A 17,882-nucleotide genomic window follows, 5' to 3' on the forward strand; every position below is an offset into this window, starting at 1 on the left:
TGGGGTGAATTTATTGGAAATGTAACCATGCCCTGGAGAATGACCGATCTTGGTCTTGCGGCTCAACAAGGAAAAAATACCTCCTGATAATAGATTTGGCATGGGAACTGAACACCCTACTCCAGATGCTGCTCTTCACCTGTTAATTAGGAACTGTAGTTGTAGAACTTTATTAGTTAAAAATTATTAAATATAATTGGAAATAATGATAGCATGGCAATTACTTGTTTAGCCAATGAAAAGGAATTAGGATTTTTCCCACAGCAAGCTCCACATTTCATTATGTCCAAGGGGAACTCCAGAGTCCTTTTTAGCTCATTCTGGAAGCAATTTTGAGTCCCATTCTGTTACCTCTAAAACTGTGGTAATTATCAATTAATTTTCAAACAAGGTAAATTACTCTCCTTTTTTTACCTGAACCAGAATCAAACCTGAGACACAGGTTTAAACTGTTGAACATAAACAAAACTGCATAAAAGCAAAATATATTTTAAATGTGGTCTCCCTACCCACACTTTAATATGCAAGCTAGATATGCAAGTTTTGTATTTTGTAGCTACTAGAAATGTCAAAGAATGGCAAGGGCAATGTTACAGGGATTGCAAATAAACCTGTAAATGTAGTGAGGGAAATGGTCGTATTCCAAACTCCTGTCTCTGAATATGCTACCAGCTTTTTATTATAATGATGGGAACCCTCTCCTGCCTGTCATAAACCAGCAGCATATCATTTTTCCAAAACCTACATGAGCTACATTTTATCGCGATTCACAAAATCTAAAAATACATAATCTTATGAATCATACATACTTTAAATGCTAGAAGTAATTCAGATTACATATTTGACTTCAGGCAACCACCAAGCTGTTCAGTTTTGTTCTTAAGGCTATCAAGCCATTGGTTGGCTAAGTCAAACTATTTGAATCTAATTTTACACCCCTACGGTCCAATTCACATATTGCTCATGGATGTTGTAAAATCACTGAGCTCATGGTAAAATCATCCCATCAGCTCTACACAGGTGAATGTTTTCTGAATGTTTGTTTGATGTGGAATTCACTATGCCAGATTGAACTATTGAAGGCTAAAGTTTGCTCTGTCTTAGTAAAATGCCACATTACATAGGAGACAATATAGACTCACCACTCAAAACTGATATGGTAAAATCGTCTTAACAGTGGCTTTACCATGTTCAAAAATAATTCATGAATCAAGCCAAATTTATAATAAAACCTGCTACTTTTTCTTGGGTCTTTAATCATTTCCTTTGTGAACTTAACCTGGGAGTAACGTTCCCTTAACATAGTGGATCTTACTTCCAAGTAAACCTGCCTAACTCTCTGCCTTAACTGGCAAGTGAACTATGCTGACTGAAAGCAGGAGGGGTGGTTTCCCTGGTGTGTAATAATTTGGGATTAAGCTTCTTAAATTCGCTGGCTAGAAAATGTCGTTCTCAATACCAGAGGTATCAGACCTAGCTGAAAATGCTTAAGGCAGCCAGCTGGAGAAACCCTTGAGAGGTCCACTGTCCCACCAGCTGGCTCAATAGCTGGCTCAATATGAACAGGCGTCCATAAGCGATAAGCCTTTTTTGAGGAAGACTACATAAGGAATATTCCATCTTTACGCTGCAGAGTGAAAAAGTGCTGACAGGATTCAAACTCAGGAAAGCAAGCAGCAGCTCCCTGCCTGCTCTTCACCCTCCTAAAAATAGTGCCTACGAGAGGGCCATCAAGAAATGGATCCTTCTTTGCCTTTGCCCTAAGAAAGTTAAAGAACTCCCCTAGGGGGAGTGGCCGCTACTCTCTGACACTTAATCCTGCCCATGATGTCACTGGCTTATGTTAAATAAGAAGAAATAAGGCCAGGGAGTCAGGACCACTCTCAGGGATTCAGGCAGCTTCCAGCCTTGCCTCCTCCTCTTCCCTTCCAACTTTCGCAATCATGGTGGGTGCAGGAGAAAATTAGTTCTGCATAGTAAGCCAGTGGTTTGATCTAACATTGTCATTTTCAAGTGTGTAATTAGTGCATAGCATAAGGGAGTAGAGAACCAATATAGTGTCCTATCAAAATCATGCGGGAGTGTGTGCATCTATTCTTATTGTTAATGTGAAATTACTGGGATTATTTGGGAAATCTTGTCTTATGTAATAGCTCACATGTTTCCTGTCTTTTATAGCAGGTTGTTGTTATCAATAGCCTGTAATTCATCTTTGCTGAAATATATGTGCAGTAGAATCCAGATGCACAACCTGCCTATGAACAGTCGCAAAATGGCATGTTTTTAAAATAAAGGCTTAAAGGACATATGGGTCTTAAACCTTCTGTTTTATTAGTTCTTTTGAATGTAGTATTTATTGCACAATGATATTTTCGATTTACATTATGTTCTCTACTGTAATGCAATAATATGTTCCTCTAAAAAGGATTAGGATATTTAGCTCATACTGTATATATCTGTGCTTCTGATTGTGTGCAGGAAGATACTATAATGGACTTCAAATACTTACATGACATTGTTATCTGCTTTTATTATTATTATTTTTCTAACATAAACTGCTTTTGGAGGGCTTTGCCCTGAAAGGTGGCCTGGAAAGATTTCAAATAATGGAATACATAAAATACATTTGTGGCCAAATTAGTTCACATAAACACACTATAGGATATGTATAACTTTTGTCTGTCAATGCAATTTTCCCTCCAAGAGTACTAGCTTTTTACTTTCCTCTCTCTTTTACCAAATGCAGTCCTTCAGTGCTGATCAGATTGCTGGTAAGTGGAACATAAATTCAATTCCCTGCGTGTTGATGTGATTCATTGCACGGAACATCAAATACTGGATACTCATTAGCTTAAGTAGGCATTGTTCCATTAGCAACTGGCGGCATCTCAGCTACACTTGAAAAATCGGACAAAATCCTTTTCTTTGCATCTTGGGAAGATTTTTCAAGGAGCAAGCTGGATGCTGTCAAGTCCAACAAGTCTTTCTTTTTTAAAAAAGGGGCTTTTTGTGATTGATTTTTTTTCTAACAGATCGAGTTCTCCAAGGAACAACAGGAGGGTAAGTTTTTGAGGAGAGCCAGTAAACATAGAGAGAGGTATTTTAATACCATTGGAATATGCCCGCTGGTATAAACAGTGAAGCTAAATTGACTTCAATCATGTAGACTTCCACCACTTAAAGATCAGGCCACATATTCCAAATCACTTCTTTCTAAAGTGTTTTATGTTTTGCTGTTGACTGCCTTGAAGCCCAGATCCCAAGAGAGTGCTGTCTTCTCCTTCTTCAGAGAGCTGCTAAGGCAGTAATGACAGAATGAGGTTTAAAGCCATTAGTAAGGAAGAAAGCAGAGAAACAAAAATCTATAAATGTTGCATATTGATAAATAAATAAATGAAGCCAATGCATGTATGATTATGACTCCTAGGAAATGCTAAGGGAATATCAAGCTGTATTCCTGGAGTAGGGCGGAGCTAAATCAATTTAACTAAGAATATAGTATGTAATATGAGCGTCACGAATTAAAGGGAATTTGGGGCTTATTTATTTATTTATTTATTTATTTATTTATTGTAATCAGCCTGTTGTATACATTTCAAAATTCCAGTAAATTAATGTTCCTACCCCCACAAAAAAATCAGTCTGTGTGTCTTTGTCAGACAAAAGAAACAAATACCCCTTTATCAATTAAATATCCTAAAATATTACTTCTGTAAAGATAGTTTTATTTGATCCCAATTTATGTAAGTCTTTTATTATTCAATTAAAATTAAAAGCAAGACACCTTTATCACTAACATCACAGCCCTAATCTTCTCTACTCAGAAGTAAATCCTATTGAATTCAATGGTGGTTACTCCCAAATAAATGAGGCTAGAATTACAGCCTTATAGTAGTAGCATTATAAGGCTTCTTGCCTATCATCCATTTTGATGCAATGTCACAGCAGTTGAATGGCATGTTGATATGCTACCACTCATATGTAGGATCAATATACTACAACGCTTTGGATTTTATTTGTCAAATAATTGGCTTGCATTATGTGATTTAAGATATGTGTATATGATGCAGAATGCCCCAGATATGGTGAATGTCAGCATTCACTGGTATATCTACAAAGAGCTTGGTGGGGTGGGGGATATATATCTGTTTTCAGGTATTCAGAAAATTCCTCTGGATTTCCAACATTCACATTTAAATGGCAACATTCAGTAAAATCTGGATGTTCACTGTAACATGGGGATTCTAAGTGAAACCACCAAATGGCAAGATTTCTTTAACTTGATTTGATATGCCCTTGCTGTAGTGAGTACCTATTGTTTTTTACATTTCTTAGACCTATAAATTGAATGAAAAACCCACCTTGCCTGGAATGTACCTTTGAATTAAAAAGCTCTTTCTCCAGCTTCACATTCTGCATTAACAACTTTCACAAGCAATACATTCCAGATTAAAGGGTATTCTTGGAGTTGCTCGTTAAGGTGACCATAGATTGATTAATTTGCTAGATTAATTTTAAATTAGTCAAAACCAAAGTATTTCAAAACAAAAGAGCTGGCCAACATTTAGTAAGAACACTTTTAACAGTTGAAACACTTTCTTTAGTCATATTAAACTGCTATAAAAGAAAAGTTGCCCCAGTTAATATCAATTTTTTGGCTTATTAAAAAGTTGACAAACACCTAGCCAATTAAAGAAGACGTGGGAGAACCCTAAAATAAATTTTTTACTTCTGGGTTAATAAACAAATTATTGCACTGCGCAACATGAAGGGGGGTAAAATCAGAATCCCAGCTGTGTCTTTAAGCCCCCACACACATCTGTGGACTTAGCTTCACATTCTGCCTACTGCAAAAACATATTTTTAAACCTAGTGAGATCTTGAATGGAGGGGAGAGGAAAGAATTTCAGTCACAATGCGTGCCTATAAAGAAAGGAAACATCTCTGGCCTTCCAATTGTTTCAGCAATGCCCATCTGTTCTTGGGCTGCAAATACACTGATCCAAAATACAGAGCAAAAAGAATCTGAGGGACAGAAGAATGTGCTTGAAGCATACTTTACTGAGCCTATCATTACTGTTAAAAATGTTAAACCAGGCTTAAAAGCTGAGCCAATATTGTTCAGAATCACACTGTAACCTATGGATCCAAACTACAAGAAAGAAGATTCCACCTAAACATTAGGAAGAACTTCCTGACAGTAAGAGCTGTTCGACAGTGGAATTTGCTGCCAAGGAGTGTGGTGGAGTCTCCTACTTTGGAGGTCTTTAAGCAGAGGCTTGACAACCATATGTCAGGAGTGCTCTGATGGTGTTTCCTGCTTGGCAGGGGGTTGGACTCGATGGCCCTTGTGGTCTCTTCCAACTCTATGATTCTATGATTCTATGATTCTATGATTCTATTTCCCACCAGTATACATGGAAAACTGACTGCTGTTTGCAGCAGCTGAAAATGAGGAGTTTGCATTTTACATTCCCGAAAGTGGGTAGTCTTTTAAAAAGAAGAATAAAAATGGTGATGAGTTGGTGATGAGATCTTCCATTGGTGTAAATGAGTGAAGTTCTGTTGTTTGTAGCCACTGAGGAAATATCAAATGTGAGCCTGGGAGCATGTAGCCGTCTCGTCTCTTCAATTCTAAAAGGCCAGAACTTTATGAGCTGTAATGGGAGAGGGCTAGCTATTGAAGTGCCTTGCAGGTCTCAACGCATCAGACAGTGAGGGGATTAATATCAGATATATTGGGTTACAGACTAGCAACCGCACGTCCTGCCTCAGCGATTTAGGAGAGGGCTAGGGAACTTCTTGAGGCAGTATAAGGAGGGCAAGAGGGAGCACCAAAATAGTACAGCTTCACAAGCCCCCAGGAGAAAATGAATGGAGGCTGCATAATTTGCCCCATGGCTTACGAAAGACGGAAGGAGCAGAGTTCTATATAAAGCAGAAATTTACGCTTTGCCAGGCATGATGTGGCTTCAGAAAAAATTCCAAATTGGTCTAGAAGAAATTTCAAAACTGCTCTGTGGCGACTGCAGTTAGGTGACACTGGGTTCTTAACAGCCTTTAAATGCAGTGTAGAAGGTGAAAACTTTAAACCCCTCCAAAGACACACTTATTCATGCTGTCTTGCCTTTCTGTAGGAGCTGCTTGCTTTCCCACATTATTCATATAGCTTCACTTCTATGCTTCCCAAAGTACTTTTACTGTCAAGACACAATGCTTGCTATTTTCAGCTGCTAGTTGTGTCAGATCCTTTTTCCATTTGCTGAACTTTTTGGCTGTCTGCAATGGCCCCCTGTACCCATAATTGGAAGGTTCTGCCTTGCTTTATATGATGATAGCAATGATGGTGAGATATTGATTTATACCCCTCCCTTTTCTTGTAATGGGACTCAAGGCCTCTTACAGATAAAAATAAGAACCATTAAAAACACAGGAAAGACAATTAAATATGGATATTAATTAATTAATATTAATTAATAATTAAATATGGATATTAATTAAACGGCGTTTCCGTGCGCTGTTCTGGTTCGCCAGAAGCGGCTTAGTCATGCTGGCCACATGACCCGGAAGCTGTATGCCGGCTCCCTCGGCCAATAAAGTGAGATGAGCGCCGCAATCCTAGAGTTGGCCACGACTGGACCTAATGGTCAGGGGTCCCTTTACCTTTTTTATTAATTAATTAAAACTAAATACATATATAACATTTATAAGCATGCAGGCAGTTACGATAAAAGCTCCCACATGTGAAACAGCCCCGTTGCTTCAACCGCAGAGGAGAGTTACCCAAAAAGGGTGGGACATCCACACCAGTGCTTCCTTCTGTGGAGACTCCACTCAGGCAATCTCTCTCTCTCTCAAAAGTGGGGTGAAAGCAGATAGGCAGAGTTTTCCTGGGGGTCAGGTGTCAGAGCAGAGGCCCCAGCTCATATCTTACCTCCTCCTCCATGGGGCTATGGCAATGTGGCTGTTTCACATGGAGGATTTAAAAATGTATCAACCTTATCAGGGCTCTATTAGCCATCATAAGGTATGGTAAACAGTCAATATTTATTGGGGGCAGGGTTGTGAACCAAAGGGGCTCACTGCTTCCATGAAAAAGGGACAAGGGAGGGGGCCAAATCTCAGCTTGTAATGGCTATTAGAGGCAAAAAATGGGGAGGGGGATAAATTTGATACTACCAGTAAAATTATGCAAATGTCACACCACTGGAATTTTGTTGCAGAGAAAGTGGCCCTATTAATATTTATACCATAGTAGATACAAACTAGTGTGTGGGCAAGTTGTTTGACTATGGTGACACTGACACTTTCCTCTTGCAGACTTTAAGGAGGCCTTCCTCCTTTTCGACAGGACTGGTGAAAGCAAGATCACCCTAAGCCAGGTTGGAGATGTCATTCGTGCTTTGGGGCAGAACCCCACCAATGCTGAGGTCAAGAAGATCATGGGCAACCCCAGCAATGAGGGTAATGACTCTGAGATGAAATGGTCCATATTATGTCCTCTTAACGTTCAGTCAAATTCTCCTTTCCCACTACCTTAATTTTAGTGAAGATGGAGTGTGCTTTCCTCTTATACAAGCCTTGACCACACAAGCATTTGTGGGGGTGGGGTTTTATTTTTTTAAAAAAAGCATTTAATATTTGGTTATTATGGACATGAGTTTGTAGAATTTGTGAATGTGCAAAGTAATTTTTTCAGCTCAACAGTTTTATTCCAGCTTTGTTGTTGTTGTTGTTGTTGTTTAGTCGTGTCCGACTCTTCGTGAACCCGTAGAATAGACCAGAGCATGCCAGGCACTCCTGTCTTCCACTGCCTCCCTCAGTTTGGTCCAACTCATGTTAGCAGCTTCCAGCTACCCACCCAAATTAAATTGCTGATGTCTTTGATGAGAAAGAGTCAAGCATGTGCCAAGGGCATATCTGAAGACATATGATACAGCTACTTCATGAAATTAAATAGTTCAAGATCTGACTAGTCCCTGGTGGGACCTATATAAACTGACTTGAAATTGCCGTCTGTACTGAGCCCCTTAAGCCCCCATCACTCACCAGTAGCTAGTTTAACTATTTCCAGGAATCAGAAGTCTTGATTAGCTTTTAACACTTGCTGAATCCAAGGATTAGAGGGGCCTAGCCAGGATTTTTGTTAGGGGGGCAGACTTTTGTTGGGGGAGGCAGAACCTCAGTTAAGTATTTTTATTGCTTTTTATTGATTTACGGGGGGCAGCTTCCCCCATCCCCCTTTGGTTGCCCCCATGGGTCTGACACTCCTAACCCCACAACTCATAACAATATCTAACTCACAGCCCCTTGTTTTCTTTTCCTTTAAAGCTGTTAGCAAGCTTTACCAGTGTGAAGGTGCTGTGCGAAAAGCCATAGAACACAGCACTAGAAACACCACTATAAAACTACGGTATAATAAATAGATAATGCATGAAATAAATAGCGTGTTCAAATTAAACTACAGATCCTTTTTCACAAGTAGTGCAACCACTGTGTGCTTGTGTTTCCTTAGAAGTGGAGCTGGACAACCATTAAATTATGATTCCTGTAAAAACCATTTAAATTATGATTCCTGTAAAAACCGCCCCCCTCCACTGAATACAGATTTGCCTCCTTTATGTGTATGTAGCATCACCTGATGATAAGTACAACAATAAGCAAAGACTTCAGTGTTCTATGACTACCTGAAAGCTTTGGCAGTAGTACCATATTGTGAAGGAAGAAATTTAATTTCTAAAGGAAGCATCACAGGATAGCACTTCAGGAGAACTTCCTAAAGCATCACAAATATATCTCAGAACATTGTTGATAATGTTGTTTTATTGTAGAGATGAATGCCAAGAAAATTGGGTTTGAAGAGTTCCTGCCCATGATGCAAGCAGCAGCCAATAACAAGGAGCAGGGCGGCTTTGAAGACTTCGTTGAAGGTCTGCGTGTCTTTGACAAAGAGGGCAATGGGACCGTCATGGGTGCTGAACTCCGTCACGTACTGGCCACTCTGGGTAAGGCTTCCAAAAGTCCTCATAGGGTTGGAAGGAACCATAAAGGCCATCTGGTCCAAGCCCGTGCAATACAGGAATATTTTGCCCAGCATGGGCCTTGAACCCCTGACCCTGTGTTAACTGTACTACAGATATGTTTTGTTTTTATAAAAGTTACATTCCTTTGGCTTTCTTCAGTTAAATCTGGGAACTGGAATTTTGGTCAGAGCACCGAGAATTCTCTGTAAGGCATCCCAAGGCTTTCCATCCCCTTAAACCAAGCACTGGGTTGGAATAAAAATAGGAAAATAAAGTAAATGTTTCTGGAGCTGGAGAAGATTAACTTTTTAGCCACTTTAAATCTATATTGACATTAGTGCCCAATTATTATTTCCAATGTAATAAAACAGATATTTATAATAGCAAAGGCCTATTTATTTAAATTTGGATGATCCACACTTTCCCTGAAGTATAACAATGTGGTGTAAAACATTCAAGATTATAATAAAATAACTAAAAGTGTAATTAAAAGTAACTCTTTACCATGGCTGTTGATACCTGAGGTGTATGTTTTTGGACCCACCTTATTTTTAAGGTTGGAAGTTGTTTTAAGTTGTTTTTATATTATGTTTTAATGATGTAGCCCACCTGGGATCTTAGCATGGAGAGCAGGTAATACAAACATACATACAGACATCAATAAAACATCGTTAGATCCTGGATGGTTAAAAAGAAATATATTTCAAAGACACAGAGAATCATACAACCGCAGGGACAGAGCATGTGATCTTAGGGGGTGAAACTTAATTTTTGCAAATTTCTTCAGTGAAGGGTCTTAAAAATATGTTTTAGAGTTTGAGGAATTTATATTTGCTATTATTTTGTGATTAGACAACATTCAGCTTGGTAATTTGATGAAGAAGTTTTGAAAAACTAGATAATTTTAATTTTACCTTCTGAAAATCTCAGGTAATGATGATAGATAGATAGATAGATAGATAGATAGATAGATAGATAGATAGATAGATGATAACAAGAATATAAACTACAAGTCCAAGCACTTGGCAATTGTTTGCAATGATTTCTGTGCAATTTTACACACATTTTATTTATCAAGCAAAACTTAAGTATATTAATTTAACCAAAATATCTTTTGAATTCCCAAGTCATGTTACAACTTTTTAGATCCATCATATTTGGAATTTGAAAGTTGAATAATTCAACATGCCCTTTTGCAGGGGTACCTCTCCTTTGATATCCTGTGTGGTCATGGATCTGTTGTGAGCACCTAGAAAGTTGCTTCCACGGCAGCAGGAAACAAAGGTGATCCACCCTGAGTTCCACGTGTCAGCATTTTGACTGCCTAACCACATTGCACCCTTGGCTGAAAGTCCACATAGATTGCTACAACACCACAAGTCCCATGACATCACTAGTGTCAGAAATGAAGAGCTATCAGAACAGATACACTGACCTAGTTTGTACATCTACAGTTAAAATATGGTTTAATTGGAACGAGGAGTGTGCTGGTGCATGCTGCTCAGGAGTCTCCACTTCAGATCTCCCCCACCCTGTTCCTGCTGTTGTCATTCCAGGGGGGAGATAAACCAGAGGCCAGCTGTGTGTTACACGTGAACAAGCGCTCGTAGTTTGTTTATCTGAAAGAACCCATGAGCCAGTAAGCTAAGAACAAACTAAGAACAAACAGCTTGGGCTTTCTTTGGAGTGAAACACACCATGAGTGATAGCTGACACATAACACAAAGCCAGTCTCTTGTTTGCCCCCCACCCCACAGCACAGCATAGGCCTCTGTAAGAACAGGATGCTGAACTAAATGTGTCTTTGGTCAGATCCAGCAGGGCTTTTCTTATATTTAGATCTGTAAACTGCTTAGAAGCAATTTTGGCACATAAGCAGTATAGTCGTACCTTACTTCTCGAATGTAGTCTGTTCTGGAAGTCTATTCGACTTTCGAAAACCAAGGCTCAGCTTCCAACTGGCTGCAGGAGCTTCCTGCACTCAAGAGGAAGCCGTGTTGGATGTTCGTCATCCAAAAAATGTTCAAAAACCGAACGTTCAAAAACGTACTTCCTGGTTTTTGGCATTTGGAAGCCAAAATGTATGAAGCCAAATGTACCAAGGTGTTTGAGAACCAAGGTACGACTGTATATAACATCATCACCACCATAAATATCTTCTGTGGTTTAGGTGAGAAGATGAAGGAAGAAGAAGTAGAGGAACTGATGAAAGGGCAGGAAGACTCCAACGGCTGCATCAACTACGAGGGTAAGTTCCACTATACAGTAGGGGGAAACATCCATGGGGTGGGGTCAAATGAAAGAGGGCAGCGGTGCTGGAGGAAGGAGAATTTAACACTTCCCCCACCCATGCTGTTTTCCCAAGTAAATTGCACACCCCAAGCTGCTATTTTCTTTGCTTTGCTGGAGACCCAATATAAAACAGTGGTACCTGTGTTTTCCAACCCAGAAGCTTTGGGGGAATTTCAGCTGGGGAAAACGTGCAGGAGGAAAGGGAGAAATATCCTCTCCCCAGCACTATTTCACTAGTGTATTCCATCCCTCACCCAAGCACAGATGTCTTTCCTTTTTAAGTTGGCATATCAGATCATGGATTTCTCATGTCACATCTGTTTGTGCTCTGAAGAGATGCTGGGGATTGAACTTAGGACCTTCTGCATGCAAAGCGGATGCTCTACCACTGAGCCACGTCCCCCTCCCAAATGATGGGGCTGAATCTGTGGTGTGCCCTTAGCAGCAGCCCAATGCGGACAAGCTCATTGCAGGGGAAAGCGGGTGGCCAGTGTCCAAAGCGAGAGAGAAAAGAAGTGGGATGGTTAGCCCAGGCTCATGTCCACCGGAAAAGAAAGGAGATTGTTTATGGGGCCACATGAAAAGTATGGCATCCCTCGCCCATGGTACATGAATAGCAGCGGTTTCTCTTCTCGCCTAGGCTGAAATCCAACACTCCTGGCACTGGAACACCTGTCTTTCCATGAAAGGAATGAAAGGCTCCCTATCATTACCACACCAGCCATGATGCTTTTGAGCTGTTAATTTATTAGATGTTGAGCTTTTCAGCATTTCCCAATGACTTCTCCCAATATTTCATGTAGGTTTGCGTTGAAGTGTCATCAGTCTGCAGATGACACTTGGTCAGCTCTACCTCCGCTCCCCACAGACTGTTGAACTTTTCAACCAATGACTGGAGGCTGTACAGGGTTGGATGAGAATGAGCAGGCTGAAATTGAATCCATTGGGCAGGGGAACCCATAACTTTGGACAGAGGCTTACATTGGTCTTAGATGAAGCTGTGCTCCTCTCAAAGGACCATGTTTGCAGTTGGGGAGTGTGAACCTGGATTCAGAGCAAATTGGGGGTGCTCAGGTGTCAGCAGTGGCCAAGGATGCTTTTTGCCAGTTTAGGTTGGTATGCCAGCTGTGATCCTATTTGGAGAGCAGAGCTTGCCTCACTTACTCATGCACTAGTGACATCTAGACTAGACTACTACAATGGTGCTTCGCAAGATGAAATTAATTCGTTCCGCGAGTTTTGTCGTCTTGCGATTTTTTACGTCTTGCGAAGCACGGTGTCGGAAAAGTTTTGGAAAAGCTTCAAAAATCACCAAAGTCTTCAAAAACCTCAAAAAAGGCTACCACACCGCTTCTATGAGTTGCTCCTCGAAGTCAAGTCGCAACTGTATTAACGGTGTTAAGAAAAAGGAAACAAACTTGCAAGACGTTTCCGTCTTGCGAAGCAAGCCCACAGGGAAAATCGTCTTGCGAAGCAGCTCAAAAAACAAAAAACCCTTTCGTTTTGCGAGTTTTCCGTCTTGCGAGGCATTCGTCTTGCGAGGTACCACTGTATAATGCACTTCATGTCAGAGGTGCCTTTAAAGATGGTCTGGTAACTTTGATTGGTACAAAACACGGTCACTTGGAAACCGGGCATTTGGAACATATTTCACTTGCATCAGTTGCACTGGTTCCCAATGCATTTCTGGGCCCAATTCAGAGTGCCCAAAATGGTTTGGAGACGGGTTCATCTGTACCTGTCTCAACCTGCCCTAATGTAAAGCTCTACCTTGCAGGCCCTGTTAATATGCCTGCCTCCAAAGATGGTTAGGTTGCTGGGCACTTTCAACAGTTGTCTCATGGCTGTCCTGTGTGAGATCAGGCAGACTTCTTTCCTCAGGCTTCTTACTATGGTCTGACTCCACTGGGGGTTGTTGTTGCTGTTGTTGGGCTTATGCTGACTTTTAATAGCATTTTGAAGGAAGCAGCTGCTCTAAATGCTCAAAACGGTTTAAATATTAGGTTTTATTTTGTATATCATGATAAGTCCAACATATAAATAAACAAATAAACAAACAGCAGCTGGAGAAATCCCTGCATGGCTTCAGTTGAAAAGCAACAGGCAGGGATCAGAGAGAAATGCTGTAAGTGTGGCTTCCATAGCGTGGGGGTAGTGTGGAAGCTGGAATGACTGTTAAAGGGGGGGGGGGAGGACAATTACCGTAGCTTGAAAAAAATGCAATGACAGAAAGGGATCAGGAATTGCATGAAAAAAGGACTCTGAACCATTAGCAGATCCTCATAGAATCATAGAAGTCTTGGAAGGGACCCTGAGGGTCATCTAGCCCAACCCTCTGCAATACAGGCATCTCAAAATGTGGTCCTCCATCCAGCTCTATCTACAAGAACGGCAAAGACAGGGGCGTCTTACCCATAGAGGCTAGTGGCGCAGGGCACCAAGTTCTGGAGGCTGCCAGGGAAGAGGCGGAGGATGAACGTGGCACCTCCAGGCATCAACTCGCCGCCTGCCTCCGCCATGCCGCACTGAAGCAGCACCATGCCCAGAGCCTCCGCCTGCCATGGCCACCACAGCACGAAGCGGCCAGCTGAGCCGCGAGCCTCTGCGTCCAGCCTCTGCCTCTTCCCCGCCGGAGGAGCTGCCCTCCAGCCGCTGCCTGCCTCCTCCAGCAAAGCTGTGCGTGTAGCTGGCAGCGCTGTCCTCCCTAAAAAAGATTGGCAACTCTGGGAAAGGGGGGGGCGGCGCCAGAGGGATATTTGCACCACGGTGCCGGATATGCTTAAGATGGCCCTGTGCAAAGACAACCTGATTACTTTGTGAGGTAGCTGGGACTGAAGCAACAGGGCCCAAGAGTGTACAGTATGAGAAGTAATCCCAAAAAGACAGGAGATCAGAGATTTCACATCTCACTTTGGATTTATCAGTACTGTCATTTGTCGACTGGTGGCAGGCGCTACTAATTAAATGAGGTGATAGTCAAGTTTTATTTTTTTATTATCTTTCTCATAAATTTACACACCACAATTGTAAAAAGCCTCAAAGCAGTTTACAAAAAGATAAAACAGTAAAATCATTGAAAATTTACAACCATACCTTAAAACATACAAAAGTTAAAATACTAAAACAGATTAACCTTATCTCAACTTTCTAAGCATCTGGGTAGGATGTCTAAACAGGAATGTTTTTAGCAGGCACCAAAAAGAGCACAGTGAAGGCACGTGCTTGCTCTCAATAGGCAGGGAATTTCAAAGTACAGGCGCTACCACACTAAACAATCAGTTGAATGGGCACATGTTGGGTAAGGCAACCTCATAGTTTTACTCAGAGCAGGTCCATTTAAATTAATGGACCTAACTTAGTCGTGTTCATTAATTTAAATGGGTCTACTCTGAGTAAAACTTAGTTAAATACCACCCACGGGGTTCAGCTCATGTTGCAATCCTACTACTGGCTCATCAGTTCCACTGAAATATGCTCTCAGTACAGAATAATTTTGACACATCTGGAAATGTCTGTTTTATTTTTATATATACTAACAGTGAACACAGTTCTATTGAGAGCTTGTTCTTAAGGAGCTAAAATGATGCCAGCCTTGCATGAGAAGGAAGTAGCAGTAGCAGCAGGTTGAGGGAGAACCCCAAAGTTTGCAGAAGTACCAAAACAAAAAACAAAAAAAAAACCACACCTCGGGGGTGAGGGGGGGGGAATCCTAGTCCTAATAGTCCAATGTGGACCAAGCACACTCTGTGGGTATGGAATGCTGACTGGCTCTTGGGGAAGGGAAAAAGAAAACCGAGAGGGAGGTGGATTGGGATGGAGTGTCCTGAGCAGGAGCACTCGATAATGCAATGTCTTTTTCAAGTTCCCTGCTTCCATGACGTATTGATTATGTTTCATTCCACAGCATTTGTGAGGCACATCATGTCTGTCTAAACAGATTTCTCAAGACACGTAGTTTGGTAAGTTCCTTCTGTACACGTGCTCTGGTTTCTTTCACACTTCTGTTGTGGGTGCCTTTTAGTATCTGCCTGTAGCCAGCAGTAGCACTGAGCTACTATAGGCAGCATCCCTGCCAGTATCATCTGAATTTCTGTGGGTGACAATTTGAAAAGAGCTGCATTGGTTTATAATACAAAAAGGACCCTGTGACATTCAATCCCTTTCAAGGGTTTGACACAACTGTAACAAGTACATAAATAATGGCCCAGCATGGCCCAGCCCAAGTGAATGGTGTTTCAGTCCCACTTAGAGCAATTCTGTCTCTCATTAAAGTCCGTTAGAAGAGCTTCACTTGGGCTGGATTGTGTCCACAATTCCTGTCTAATGCTGACTTTTCTCTAAGATAAGGATTCCTCTATGATTCTTAAACATAGATCATAGCCACACAAAAATAACTAATGGCAGCATTGGGGCTTTAATCATATTATACATTTCACTCTGGTCTCCAAATAACCTGACATAAACACTTAGGATCTTATGTGGTCTCATCAGTAGATCCAGAAGATACCAAGTCAGCTATGGTTGACCAGGAACAAGTTGTTATCAGTCTCAGTTTTCATATCTGTAAAATGGAACTATTGCTGCCTACTCATAGGGTTATTTTAGAGAGAAAGTATTTATTGCAGGTTGAAAATGTAAATATAGGCATCCCCCCCAACTTACAATAAAATACAGAATCTAATGATATTTGCTTTGCTTTTTGACAGAACAAGATCAGTGGGCACGTGAGATCTGCAAATCTAGGAAACTATTGCTCCATCCAGTAACACCATCCGAGAGCCTTAAAGGATTGTAATAGATGCCTTCCAGTCATCCCCTTTTTTAAAGCCATCAGCATCAGACACCAATTGAATCTCAAAGTTTTTACACTTCACAGAAGAAGCACTTGCCAAGGCAAATGAGGACTACATTGCCACAGCTGTTAAGCCCAATTATCTTTTTTCCATATTGTCCACCATGAAAACAGTGTATGTGCTTGGCCGGGGGAATACGAATCTGATAATAAATCTCTGTGGTCAGTGAATGGCTGGAAAATCTTTCTTTAATCTGTTCAGATCCCCATTAAAACAAATTTGAAGTCTTAATTTATTTTCTCTATATGTTGTATTCCATACAATAAAGTTTTATCCAAAAAAGATATTATCTGAGGTTCAATTTGATTTCATGTAGATCCTTGGGACTGAGAGATAGAGTGAATTTTTTAACAGTTCTTCAATGGTTTCAAATTTTTCATTGGAACATATTCAATTCTTATCCAAGAAAACTTCAGAATGTCCATTAATTACTTTAATTGGCCAGTACTGTACATTCTTTACAACTTATTAATTGAAGGGACAGGTGCCAGGCAGCTGATGAATAAGTAATTAAATTATCTCTGTCATAGGCATGTGCCCTTTAGCATCTTCCCAGTTCCTTGTGGCTCAAAGGAATGGAAGGAAAGAGCATGTGGTAATGGTAATGTCTCTTTCTACCAAAGTAGGTAGCAAAAGTCAGAAGCAACAGATTCCATTGAATTTAGAGAGGTTGACAAATAGTGCCCTTTAAAAATGTGTTTATAAACTATTTTAGGAATGCCACTAAAATGCATTTGCCACATTGAACTTAAAAGCTAACTTGCACCACACAAAATAGCTCATTTAGAATTTTCTAAAGTGGAATTTCGTAAGACTGAGCCATAAAGTAGAACTTCCAGTTTGAATCAAACACAGAGCCTAACACCATCAGCTTGGACATGGGAGATCTGTGATTCAAATCTGAATTTTGCAAAAAATGTGAGACCCAACAACAAATATTTTCATTTTAACTGCATTTCAAATGTGAGTAAAAAATTATTGGGCCACCTAGATGGAGTACAACAATCAAAGCCACTTGTGTTAATTTCTATGTCTGCAATGATAAAACAAGGTTTATTTCATTTGTAGTACAGAGTTAAGACCTTGGTTTAATCTTACTCTTTGATGGCTGCTGTAGAGTAATTAAACAACAAAGCTACATCATTACTGGCATACCTTGGGTCTCAGCTGTGACACTTTCCCCATCCCCTGGGCACATATAAAACTACTTTAAGCCCCTAGCCAAGTGTCAGCTTATTCTATAACCGTCTGTCTTAACCTTACTAAATTTCTACATGTGAAATGGTCATAACTCAAGAGGCACCAGGTGCATGAGCGAGGTGGGGTTTGAGAAGCAATGTAATCCTTAATGCGCCAGCCAGCTGTAGAAAGGGTGGCGTCAGGTTTCCATGTCTTCCTCCACCAAACCCCCTCACCACCCCCATGTTCCTATTTTAAACCCTGGCATGCAGGCAAATGTCCAAATTAATATTTGCACTAGTTTGTGCATGGATAGGCTGCCAACCATTCATAACACAGTCTCCATAAGTGGAAGAACAGCCAAGCCATTTTGTGCACGCTTGCAGACGGGAAAGAAGCAACTTCTACCTGATTCCTGACAATTAGATTCTCTCTAGGAATCTATGTTTGTGGGGTTAGTTCCTATATTTAATTGGGATGCAGGGTGAAGGTATTTAGAAATCAAACTTGATTTTTTTATTTTTAATGAACATTA

General features: G+C 40.7%; 1 protein-coding gene across 3 annotated transcripts in view; it reads left to right on the forward strand.

The window, feature by feature from the left end:
• MYL1 (myosin light chain 1) overlaps positions 1-16,338 on the forward strand; it is a 30,105-nt gene extending 13,767 nt beyond the window's left edge. Inside the window, exons 1-7 of one of the 3 annotated variants that reach the window (XM_081190326.1) lie at positions 1,829-1,946; positions 2,747-2,771; positions 7,321-7,464; positions 8,832-9,005; positions 11,194-11,271; positions 15,220-15,274; positions 16,022-16,338. In XM_081190326.1, coding sequence (XP_081046452.1) covers positions 1,944-1,946; positions 2,747-2,771; positions 7,321-7,464; positions 8,832-9,005; positions 11,194-11,271; positions 15,220-15,248 — 453 coding nt within the window. In that variant the 5' untranslated portion in view covers positions 1,829-1,943 and the 3' untranslated portion in view covers positions 15,249-15,274; positions 16,022-16,338. Of the gene's footprint in view, positions 1-1,828; positions 1,947-2,746; positions 2,772-3,032; positions 3,061-7,320; positions 7,465-8,831; positions 9,006-11,193; positions 11,272-15,219; positions 15,275-16,021 lie in introns of those variants that run through there. The other 2 variants (XM_081190325.1, XM_081190324.1) reach the window with 2 other exon arrangements.
• The last annotated feature ends 1,544 nt before the right edge of the window (positions 16,339-17,882 follow it).

The sequence above is a fragment of the Podarcis bocagei genome, assembly GCF_964188305.1.
Source record: "Podarcis bocagei genome assembly, chromosome: 1".
In the NCBI taxonomy this organism is placed as follows: Eukaryota; Metazoa; Chordata; class Lepidosauria; order Squamata; family Lacertidae; genus Podarcis; species Podarcis bocagei.